Source organism: Crinia signifera, chromosome 12 (assembly GCF_055691185.1).
Source record: "Crinia signifera chromosome 12, ASM5569118v1, whole genome shotgun sequence".
Classification (NCBI taxonomy): domain Eukaryota; kingdom Metazoa; phylum Chordata; class Amphibia; order Anura; family Myobatrachidae; genus Crinia; species Crinia signifera.
This window is the reverse complement of record NC_139228.1, coordinates 85,516,950-85,529,623: the sequence shown is the minus strand read 5'-3', so window position 1 is coordinate 85,529,623 and position 12,674 is coordinate 85,516,950. Positions and strand designations below refer to the sequence as shown.

Genomic DNA, 12,674 nt, shown 5'->3' with positions numbered 1-12,674 from the left:
GTTACCTGCACCTGTGACCACTTGCACCCGCACGCTCCAGCATCTGCACCTGTGTCCACCTGTCTCTGCGTGCCTCAGTACCTGCACCAGCAACCACCTTCACCACTGCCTACAGTGCTTCCGGCACCTGCTCTCCAGTGGTCCAACTCCGTGCTTCCGGCACCTGCTCTCCAGTGGTCCAACTCCGTGCTTCCGGCACCTGCACTCTAGTGGCCCTACTCTGTGCTTTCCAGCTCCTGTGCTCCCGTGCCTCTACTACGTGCCTCCTAGTAACTTGTCAGTTCCCAGCTTTCCAAAGACTTTTACAGACTTTCAAATGTCCCCTGTACCAGTTCATTATATGCAATAAACATTACCCATTTGTATCCACTTGCCTCCGTCCTGTTTCCATTGGGTTGTCAGCTAGCCACCAAGGTCACTCCCGGGTCCCAAATCCCCAGTCGTGACAGTTAACGTCCACATTTTTGCGATAAGTTTTGGTTTGTATGGTGTCAGATTCAATAAAAATTTCAAGATCAAGGAATTGTACTGATTGCTTACTTGCCTGTGTTGTGAATTGTATGTTTCTGTCGTTGTGATTGAGATAGTCCATGAATGCTGTCAGTGAGTCTTGGGTGCCTTTCCAAATGAATATGCAGTCGTCAATGTAACGCCGCCATAGGATCAAATTTGCCGCCCAGCTACGATCTCCCCAAATATAGTCCTCCTCCCACTTTCCCATGAATAAATTAGCGTAGCTGGGCGCCACTTTCGATCCCATGGCGGTCCCGGTGGTCTGGAGATAGACGGTGCCGTTAAACCAGGTATAGTTGTGATGTAAAATGAAGTCTATGGAGTCTATGATAAATTGTATCTGTTCTTTTTCTAATTGTTGTGACTGTTCCAGAAAGTGTTGGGTGCTCTGTATTCCGTCGTTGTGTTTAATGATAGTGTAGAGAGAGGTTACGTCACTGGTTGCCAGCCAGTAATCGTCATGCCATTCTATTGTCTGGAGGGTGTTAATGATATCAGTGGTGTCTTTGAGGTGAGATGGGAGGCTTTTTACTATGTTTTGTAGAAAGGTATCTGTACATTGTGCAAGATTGGAAGAGATGGAATTGATGCCGGATATGATAGGTCTGCCAGCTGGGTTATGTAGGGCCTTATGTATTTTTGGTAGATAATAGAAAACAGGTATTTTTGGATGTTGAGATCTGAGGAAGCTGTGCTCTGCTTTATTAAGAATGCCTGTTTCAAAACCCTTGTGTAGTAAAGTGTCCAATTTTTTGTTGAAGTCAGAAGTGGGGTCCCCTGGTAGTATCTTGTATGTGTTGGTGTCACCCAGCAATCTCAGGGATTCCTGGATGTAGTCTGTCTGATTGAGGACTACAATCCCACCCCCTTTATCTGCTGGTTTGATGATAAGGTTGTTGTTTGTTTCTAATTCTTTCAGTGCCTTTATTTCTTTGTTGGTGATGTTATCCTGGGAGTGATATTTGTTATGTTTTGTGGTGAGTTTGTCCAGATCTGCAGTTACCAATGTCTCAAATGTCTTTATGTGGTGGCTTTTTTTTTTTTTTTTTTTTTAAATACTTTTTATTAGGTTTTCTTTCAAGTAATACAATACAAAAGTGACAAACAAGAGTGTCATTCTGATCAGTGTCAAACAATGGTTATACATTGGTTATACATTGGTTAATCATTGGTTAAACATTAGATTGCACTTCACGACATTGTTTCGTATTCGGATCATACGTCTATGTCTTCAGGACAATCTCTGCAATATACAGACATTTATAGCTTTAAATAGTCTGTAGCTCGAGAAATGCTGTCTGACTAAATATCAATCATGAGTAGGAAGAACTTAGTTCGTAGCGTTCAACGTAGTAGTTAACTAAGTAATTGACACCTATGAGTTATCTTATACATACATAAACATAAACATACTTTTTACAGTAACGAAGACAGAGGGGGGAGGGGGTGGGGGGGGGTATGCAAGGGGTAGCAGTGTCTCCTTCGCCTAGATAATTTTTTCCTAGTATAGAACAGGAGTCGACCAATACTTCTATTTATCTGGGGTATTCTTCTCAGGTTTGCCAGCATGAGTCTACATATCGACGTGTCATCTCTCCTCCCTACAGGCCTCATTCATCGTGTAAACTCATCTACTTTGGGGAGATCTACTTAGATTTTTCTAACTCCTTACTGTTTCATCAAGCTCCAAGCCATTAGGGAATGGTATTATGGATTCTAATTCCTGTTACGTTCTCCGTGATCAAGGGGTTGACTCTATTCCATGAGGAGGTTTCAAAGTAATTCATGATGGTGTGTCTGGAATCTTGATCTAGGGATAATATGTATTTTTGCCATTTTGATTGGAATCTGTGTGTATTTCTATGTTCCTGTACAATTATGGTCTTAAGATCGAAGTACAAGTATTGTAGCAATAAAGATTTTAGTTCCTGAATACTGGGTGCTGTCTTTTTTATCCAATGCTTTAAAATTAGTTTCTTTGCTAGAGTAAATATTAAGACTAATATCGGAATATGTTGCGTTAAGGTAGAATTTAAAGTAGAGTTTACCCCAGCTTTTTGGAAGTCTAATAAGAGACAGACCTCTGGAGTCATTGTTATTGAAGTTTGAAGAATAGCATTGGTATAGTTAATAGTTTTATACCAGAATCTGCGCACTTTCGAACATTCCCAAAAGCAGTGGATGAATTTGGCGTTGCTCATAGAGCATTTGTAGCAATGTCCTGGGTCGTCTGCTACCATATGCTTCCTTTGAGCTGGGGTAATAAAGGATTTGTGTATAAATTTTAAATGAGTTTCCTGGAGATATGCCGAAGTCAAGTATCTAGTTAATGCACAGTAGTTTTCTATGGTGTTTGCCGGGGTGTCTCTTTCGGGGGTTATTTCGGGTTGCCATTTGTTTTCCAGATTTTTGATTTGATTTTCAAATGTAATATTGGCTTCAATAAGATAAGGGTATAATAAGTTTAGTCTATATTTCCCTGTGGTTCTAAAAGTTAATATTTTGAGAATTGGATGGGGGGGCAAGCTATTATTTTGTGAGAAGTTTAATGTTTGTGCATAATGTCTTACTTGGAGATATAGATAAAACTGGGAGTTCGGTAGTGCGTATGTTTGTGCCAATGTGCTAAAGGGCAGAATCCCTCCTCCCGGATCGAAGACCTTGGTCACGAGAGACAAGCCACTTTGTTTCCATTTCAAGATCGTAGCATTAGTCAATGAGGGGGGGAAGCTAGGGTTACCCCATAGCGGCATATAAGGGGAAGTGTGTGGATCTCGCTTGAGTTTCTTGTGTAAGTAGATCCAGTTAAGATACGTATCTTTGAAGATGATATTATCTAGCAGTGTTTTCGGTATGTTTGTGTATTTTTGATGGAGCAGTGCCGCAGGGGAAAATGGATAGAAGTTTGCACAGTCTAAATCATAATCAGTATATATAGATTTTTCTAGCAGCCAGTCGCTGGCATATCTAAATAGTACCGAGGCGGAGTATGCCTTGAAGTCTGGTACTCGGAGTCCACCATGTGATTTGGGTAGCATTAATTTAGTTAGTGCAATCCTCGCTCTCTTCCCTTTCCATAAAAATTTAGTAAGTGCTGAATTTACCTTTTGTATGTCTATTTGTTTAAGGGCCATAGGAAGAAGTTGAATGAAGTAGAATATTTTGGGGAATATAATGGACTTAATTACCGCTGCTCTCCCAAGTAGTGAGAGGGGCATTTGGTTCCACGTTTCTAAAAGTGCTAAGGTTTTTGTGATAATTTGTGAGTAATTTGCTTTATATAAGTTTTCGGTTTTGTTTGTGATGTTCACCCCTAGGTACTTTATCTGGGACTGGGCTAATTTGAATTTATTAAAGATGGGGTCGTTGGACGTGTCTGCTGTGTGTTTTCCTATATAAAGTAGTTCCGATTTGTCTAAATTGATTTTGTATCCAGATATTAGACTAAATCTTTGTATTAGGGAGAGAATAGCTGGTATTGATTTTTGGGGATTTGTGACGTAAAGGATCATATCATCAGCAAAGAGTGATAACTTTAGTTCATATTTATTTACATGAATTCCAGTGAATTCTTTGGATTGGCGCAGGGTAAGGGCCAAGGGCTCAATAGCTATGGCGAACAAAAGAGGGGATAGGGGACAGCCCTGTCTAGTTCCTTTATATAATTGAAAATAATCTGATATCTGTCCATTGGTTACTATTTGGGAGACTGGTTTAGAATACAGTAGTTTTACATATTCAATGAACTCCACGGGTATGCCAAAATGTTCCATTGTCTTGGTTAAGTGGGGCCATAAAACAAGGTCAAAGGCCTTTTCTGCATCAATAGAGATTACTATGCCTGGTGGGAGGGAGTCTGAGGTATTTTGCATCTTTTGGATAGCTGTTATTGTTTTGCGCACATTCACTACTGATTGCCTGCCCATTATAAAACCTGTCTGATCAGGATGAATTATTAAAGGCATTAATGGTTTTAATCGATCAGTCAGTATTTTTGCTAATATCTTGTAATCAGAATTTAACAAAGAGATCGGTCTGTAAGACCCTGGGTTTGTCAAATCTCTTCCCATTTTCGGGAGCGTTTTAATGAATGCTGCATTAAAAAGGGAAGGGAGGGATTTGGTTCGTAATATGTGGTTGAAAGCCTTGGTCAGGGGTTGTACAACCTGGTTCTTCATTATTTTATAAAAACTATTCCCAAATCCATCTGGCCCCGGTGCTTTGCCTTTCTTTAGATTTTTTATCACCAGTGCCACTTCTTCTGTTGTGATGGGATCTAAGAGTGAGTTGGTTTTGTCAGCTGGAATCTTGGGGAATGTTATTGACGAGTATAGTGAGGAGGACAGGTCCTCCTGTACATTTTCTGGTGTTTTGGAGGGGGGTTTATTTGCGTATAGATGTGAATAAAAATCTTTAAGGACCTGGGCTATTTGAACGTTGGAGGAGGTTAGTTGTCCATTTGGGAGCCTAAGGGGTTTGACTACAGTTGGGTTTCTAGTTCCGTTAAGCATATTTGTTAATAGTTTTCCCGTTTTGTTTCCAAAGTTATGGTAGCGATAATTAATGCTGTATAAGTATTTGTTGCCTCTATTGTGTAAGTATTCATTCAAGTGTGTGTTGGCTGATGTGTAAAGTTGACGGTTGCCTGTTGTGGGGTTTTGTTGATATCTAGTATATGCTAGCGTTAGTTTCTGCTGGAGTGATAAAAAAGCGGATGAGTAACTTTTGTTCAATTTAGCTACATAGGATAGAATATTCCCTCTCAGTACCGCCTTAGCAGTAGCCCAGAACAATGCTGGGTCTGAATCAGCATGTGGTAGGTTATTTAAACAATATTCTTCCCAGTCTTTTTTCAATTTATCTGTGAAATTGGTTGATGTGAGGAGATGGTTCGGGAATCGCCAGGCAGATCTAGCTGATGGCTCTTCCGTCACTAAAACTTTGAACCAGATGAGTGAGTGATCAGATACTGCGATTGGCTCGATCTCAGTGGCTGTGACTCTCGGGAGCAAGGTCTCCGACCCCAGAACATAATCGATCCTTGAGAATGTGTGATGAGCCGCTGATTGGCAAGTAAATTCTCTGGCTGTGGGATTAAGCACCCTCCATATGTCCATGAGCCTTAATGTGGAAGCTAATTGTGGGACGCCTAGTTTAGGGAGCGGTGGAGTCCGCGCGCTATGATTGGATCTGTCTAAGTATGTGTCAGAGGTTAGATTAAGATCCCCGCATAGTATCAGCTTTGTATCTATGTATGGGGTTAGACTCTTAATTAAGCTGTGAAAGAAGGTTTTTTTATAAGTCGTGGGGGCGTATACATTACATAAGGTGTAGATATGTGTGTGTAAAGATATCTGGGCTATTACGTATCTTCCTTCAGTGTCTTCTATTTTTTGTATTAGTTCAAATGGGATGTTCTTTCTGATTAGAATAACTACTCCTCTAGATTTTGAATTGTAGCTTGCTGCGGCTATCATTTTCCAACCAAGCATTTGTAATTTAACCATTTCTGAGGGAATTAAGTGTGCTTCCTGAATATACATGATGTCTAATTTTAATTTATTTCCATACACTAAGATCTTGCGTCTTTTAGCGGGGGAGTTGAAACCGCCCACATTAAGGGATCCAATTTTTATTTCTGTCATGTTGCGTGCAAGGGGCGAGATGACCCGTCAACATACCTGTTCAGTTGTTTTCTTATGGCTTTGGATGCATCGCTACACCTTGGAAGGGGGGGACACAAAAGGAAGGGGGTGACAAGACAACAACACATAGTATAATTACATTTACATTTAAACGTTTGGAGCTCGCTAGTCGAGCTAACTTTCTTCTTGTAGCCAACTGTCAGGCCACGGCCCAAGAACAGCATTATATAGAAATCATAAGTGTGTCCTGCACACTTAATCATATAGATCCGGAGTAGAACTCCCTCCGGAATGGCTTATACATGAACTTAAATACACCTAGCCGTCTGCATCACATGTAAGGGTGTAGAATTTAAGAGAAGGGGGGGGGGGGAGGGGGAGGAGGGAGAGAAGTGGGAATGAGTGATAGAGAATACTGGATGGAGGAAAGATCAGATGATTGTGTAAGGATGATGGTAAGAAGAGAAAAACAATATTATACATTCTGTTATAGCTATTATAACTGATAATTGCACAGAAATAGTTGTGCCAAACTTGGTTTAACATTAAGGCAACTCCTGGGAGGTAGCCGGATTTATTAGAAGTGTCTCGGTATATTCAGATAATAACCATAAGGTAAAGGATACTATCCCTATATAAGGGAGCATTAGGGGGTATCAGCGATGTTGTCCCCATTATTGTGAATTCCATTCCGAAGGTACTCAATGGCATCTGCTGGCGAGGTAAAATCGCATTGAGAGTCCTTGTAGAAGATTCTCAACTTCGCGGGGTAAAGTAGTGCGAATTTGATTTTCTCAGCGACCAATCTGCTACATATTGGAGAAAATGTTTTACGCATTTTAGTCACTTCCGCCGAAAAGTCTTGGAATAATCGTAGGTTATTGCCTTCCCATTGTAGGTTAGGAATTTTCCTTGAAGCTCTCCATAGTATCATTTTGTGAACATAGCTTAAACATTTAAATATCAGAACTCTGGGTCTGGTATCTCCAGGACGTGGGGGGGGGGCCTAATCTGTGGGCTCTTTCTATAACCATTGATGTGCATTCCGCTTTAACATTAAGTAGTTGCGGAAGGGTGTTTCCAACAAAAAGATCGAGGGCCGGGCCTTTGACAGATTCCGGGAGACCTATTAGTCTTAGGTTGCTCCGTCTTGACCGGTTTTCGATTTCCTCGAGTTTGTTAATGACATTATAGTTCTCCTTCTCCAATCTCTTTATCTCACACATGGCCCCAGCCAAATCATGTGCTATTGCACCCACATTGTTTTCTACAGTGTCCACCCTATGTGTGAGGTTTTGAAGTTGAGATGTAATGTCACTCACTGCTTTAGCCAACAGTGGAGCCATAGTTGATGTGATTGCATCAACCATATCATCATAGGTTAACGGTACCAGATTAGAGGGTTGATGAATTTCTGTGTCTTCTTCTTGGTTATCTGGGATAGCTTTTTTTTGTGCAGGGGAGGATGCCTCTGTTTCAGAGAATTTAGCGTTTCCCGGGCCTCTCTTGACTTGAATTCCGCTCTGTTGTGCTGAGCGTTGGGGCGAAGGGGTTGATTTGATCCTTTCCATGGTAGAATCAGCTTGGGGGGGATGGGTAGAATGTATGCCAGTCGGTGTCTGTGCTGGTTGCTGTGATTAGTAGCCAATTCCGGATGGGATTTTGGTTTGTGGTTATCCTAATTTCATGTCAGTACTTTTTTTTTTTTTTTTTTTTTAGGAGCCAAGCTTAAGAAACTAACAGATCCACTTCCTTTCTGTTGTTTTATAATTGCCTCTTATTAGCGAGTGAGCTGCTATGGGCAGCCAATAGGTCAGAAGAGTGGTTGTTAGGAGTTTGCAGTCCCAACTTTATTAGGGACAAGCCTCTGCGCTTGTATGCTTGTGTCCCAATGCACAGTTCTTTTTGCTGGTTGATTAAAGTTCAATGAGGTACTGAGGTACTGAGGTACTGAAGTACTGAGGTGCTGTGAGGGGGGATGGCTGCCTTTGCACTGTTTTGCACCTTCGTATGTAGGTGGTTATGCCTGACCTTTTGCGTGAGGGTAATTTAGTCAGCCTTTATTCTAGTTCCTATTTGTCTGCTGAGGTGTTTATTACCTCAGCGTATCAGCGCGTGTGGTTGCTGGTCTCACGTCTCTGTCCTGCAGCACTGCAGGGAGGGCGGTGTTCGGTACCTTGATTTTATCCTGCTGGCCAGCTATGCTGTCTGTGCTGCCTGTGCTGGGTAGTCGGGGTGATGAGATGGGTCCCCGTTCGGTGCTGTGACTCTGCGCGTGCCTTTTATGAGGAAGCAGAGTCCTTCTCTGCTGGTGCCGTCTGGGCCGCGGCCTTTCAAGATGGCGGGCGCTGCTGGGTGGCCTCGAGCGTCGCAGCCTGCAGGAGGGATTTTACTCCCTCCCCGGCTCTGCAACTAGCTCGGCAGGCTCTGGGGATGTTCCGGAGGTGACAGGAGTCCCCGGGGGTGCTTGTTCGTGCAGTTAGCTGGAGATTGAGGTCAGCGTCTCCCGGAGCTCCGTTCAGGCACTTCTTTCCAGAATGGCCGCCAAGCCACGCCCGATATGTGGTGGCTTTTAACGTGAGTTGGATTGAATGTAGATTTTGGTTTGAGACTAGTGTGTTGATATTTAGTAGGAGTGTCTTGGTTATTGCGGATGATTGGATTTGACATGAAATACTTTTTTAAGCATAGTTTGCGTGTGAATGACTGTAGATCACAATATGTGTTAAACTTATCAGGTTTTTTGGTTGGGGCAAATTTAAGACCTTTGGATAGTAGTGATTCTTGGTCTTTGGAGAGTGTAGTGTCGCTCAGGTTGAATATCCCCAGTGAATGAAAAATCCGCTGAAGGCACACGCTGCCGGGACCTGCGCAAGAGCAAACACCCGATATCGGCCGGGGGAGCGAATACGGACCACAGCGTGCAGGTCTGAATTGTCCCCTATGACGGAAGTTCTATTGAAGATGGAAGCAATAATATCTAGAACCATATCAGTTTCTATATATTATCTTCAAAAAAGTGCTAAATAAAAAAGAAGTAGAATCTGATTGGTTGCTATGGGCAATGCCCATCTTAGTACATTTACCCCTATGTATTGCTGCCAGAAATTCTGCTGGTTTTCATTGGCGTTGTGTGAATTATCTGCTCCAATACTAAACGTTTTTTAATGTGGTCGCTGTATTTAAGGGTTTCGGATTAAGCAGTCTATTTGGTACTTATACGTTAGCCGGGCGCCTGGCTACGCTACACTGACAACGTAGCTTTGGCTATGGTGTCAGCGTAGCCATTGCCGGGCGGTCGGCTAAGCAGCGGGCGGGTGGTGAGGCAGTGGGTGGATGGTGAGGTGGCGGTGACACTGGAGGGTGGGCAAGCGGCGGTGATGCTAGCAGGAGGGTGGGCGGGCGGCGGTGACGCGATGCGGCCGCTGGGGGAGAATCACATGTTTTCCCAGCTCCCCCAGCGGCACTAGCCAGCCACCTTTGCTATCAATGGTCCCCCAGCCACCTTTGCCATCGATGGCAAAAGTGCAACTGGTCATCGATGGTGTATAAGTATGCAATGGATGACCATCAATGTTTTTACACATCGATGGTCATCCAGGGATGGTGACATCGATGGTGGGAAACCATCTGGTTCTCCCCCATCGATGTCAAAACTATTCGACATTGGCCATAAACCATCGATGTTTTGTAAACATCAATGGTCATCCCTAAGTGCTGGGACTGTCATGGCAGACCCACGGAGAGCATATCCCCACTATCCACGTGGGCATGGAGTTATGTCATAAAGTGTGGCGAGCGCAGCGAGCCCCGCAATGATAACGGCCTATACTTGCCGGAATTGTATATATTGCACCGCAGCTGCCAATTCCAATAATCAAGGTTTCTTACCATTAATATTTTCTCCTTTAAAGAATGACTTTGCTGGTTAAAACTCTCTTTTTGATTAATCGTATCCAGTTCTAGGATCTCTCTGAAAAGGAAAAAACAGGATTTATGTATAAATGAAAGTTTATATATTTGTAGATTTTAAGCCCCGTACACATGGGGCGACGGGTGCGGGGAGGCTGAGCGACGGGCTCAAGCACTACCGCTCAGTACACATCGTGGTACACCCGCAACGCACACCGCGATGTGTGTTGAGCGAACGGTGCAGCGCGGGGCTTTGACTATTGTTTACAGGAAAAGCCCTGGGATCTAGCAGGAAAGACAGAGCACGCACAAGTTACATCTGCCCCACCTGCAGTGCACATGGTTTTGTCCATTTGAGAAGGAATTTGCCTTTGCAAGTGAACCAGAATAAGGGCCATAATAGGGCGGACAGGCAGCATTCCCTAGCTGCATCCCAGCCAGTAACAGGGCAGCAACTGACTGTCAGCATGCTGATTGGTGGATTGCCAAATCTATCCACCAATGAGAGCGCTGACACTGACAGCCATTCACTGTATGGAAGCATGTGGAGAGACGGTGACAGGCAACAGGAGGGGTAAATTATCATTTGTATGTATTTGTTCCGGTGAATGGGTAGGGGCCGCAGTGCGTTGCAAAGCCAAGGGTCTATGGTGCTGGTAAGACGGCCCTGATATTGTTATAGTGAAATCCAAGCCAAGTTTACCAGAATCTCAGTCATTACCGTCTGACACACTTTGTAGTACAGTATGAAGAGAGACAACTTACATTTTGTTGGTGGTATCCATCAATTGCTTATTCTGAATGTCTAGTTTATTTGTCAGTCTTCTGTGTGATGCCTGCAAAACTAAGATCTTGTCTTTCACAGAAGATATAGTCTGTAAATAAAAGAAAACAAAGTACAAGTAGGTTCTAACGAAGATAAGTTATAGCTGTGAATGTACATGCCCAGGCTTGTGGGAACGTCTTTATAGGGCCGGACACACTGGGTGATTTTGCCCAGCGTGTATGGACAGCGATGATGGGGAAACTCGCCAAGTGATTTTTGCCTGTCCGAGCGATTTTCCCGGTGGTGGATGACTTTCCATAGCAGGACGCTATGGAACACCGCCCACTCCGTCGCTCGTCTGCTGGTAATGAGTGGCGGCGGCGGCCGGCATTGATGTGGTAGGGGCATCAGCGATAGCTGCTCATCGCTGCCCCGCACACGGGAAGCAGCTCAAAAGGCAAAACTGAGCTGAAAGTCAGAATCACCCAGTGTGTGTGGGCCTTAAAGGCTAAAGATGCTGGAAAGAGTTCTTGTGTAATGCATTACCCACTTAGCTTCATAGTGTGATCCTAATTGGGAACAACCCCGGTTGAAAAATATTAAGGGGCCATGACTGTCTATCCATTTTGGTTTTGTTCGTCCGCAGATTGCCACGTGTGACTCAATGTCCCGTCTGCCGATCGGCGAAAAGGCGGCGTATCCACGTAAACGTCCGTGAACTGTGGAGATTTTCCCGCAAACACGATAATTCGTGGCCGAAATTGACAAAACGGGGCCGACTGCTTTTAAAGTCGAGCTCATTCTGTTGATCTGCCTCTTCAATGCCGTCGGGAAAGACAGCATTGAATAGGCGGTAGACGTTATTTCTCCTGTCGCAAATAGCGGACGGGATTGAATACCCCCCTAAATCTTTCCCCAGAAGTGACAACACAGAGCGACTGGGTTCCAAATATTGACCCTGTGTTATCCATGCAGGGTGCAGGTAGAACTACAGGGTGGGTGGCACACTACAATCCTTTCTGTATTGTAAGTTTATCTCTTTTAAGCTTTCTGTACTGTATGGTGGTTGCTAGGATGCTCTATGTATTGTATATAAGTCACTAGAATGCTCTATGTATTGTACGGAAGTCACTAGAATACTATCATTTGTATACCTGACATTGGGATGCTGACTGTTTTGTATGATGGACACTGTGGGTCTTTCTTTAATGTACAGTGGCCACATGTTTTCTCTGGGTGTGGAATGCTGGTCGGACGGTCATTATGCAGACATCGGAATCCCGATTACCGCTACTCCTACAGGGGGGGAGTGTAAACAAGCCTCTTAGAGGATCTGGGCGCTCACCACACTGAGCTCGGTGACTCACAGCACTCGCCACAGGTTCTATTGGACCCCACGAGTGAGCAGAGCCCCCGTAAGCGTGATCCCAACTGTCGGGCCTTTTACAGTCGGTATTTAGATGTCGGTCGCGCCGTCATCCGGCCCCCGTTGTATCTTTTGTATGGAGGTTACTTTGATGATCTCTGTATTATATGGAGGTGTCCAAGATGTGCTCATTATTATGTAAAGTCTCAGGAATACTCTCTGTATTGTATATCGGTCTTTGGGATTCTCCCTGTATTGTATATAAGTTAGATCCCTAAAATGCCTGCCATTTTTTGTGACTACAAATGTAAATCAGGTACCAAAAATAAGATGTAATGAAAAATAAACAAAATAAAAAATAAAATGAAATTGTGGTTCCGCAGAGGCATAGGGCCTTATTCTAGTTCACTCTTTCTGACAAAATCCTTCTTAGATGGACAAAACCATGTGCACTGCAGGTGGGGCAGATGTT

The 12,674-nt window shown here is 43.6% G+C and overlaps 1 protein-coding gene across 1 annotated transcript in view; it reads right to left on the bottom strand.

The window, feature by feature from the left end:
• The window catches only part of CCDC175 (coiled-coil domain containing 175), a 78,107-nt gene that overhangs the window by 53,896 nt on the left and 11,537 nt on the right, over positions 1 to 12,674 (bottom strand). The window contains exons 7-8 of the mRNA XM_083167187.1: positions 10,836 to 10,945; positions 10,050 to 10,131 (exon numbers count right to left, since the gene is read on the bottom strand). Of these exons, the coding sequence (XP_083023313.1) occupies positions 10,050 to 10,131; positions 10,836 to 10,945 (192 nt within the window). The remainder of the gene's footprint in view (positions 1 to 10,049; positions 10,132 to 10,835; positions 10,946 to 12,674) is intronic.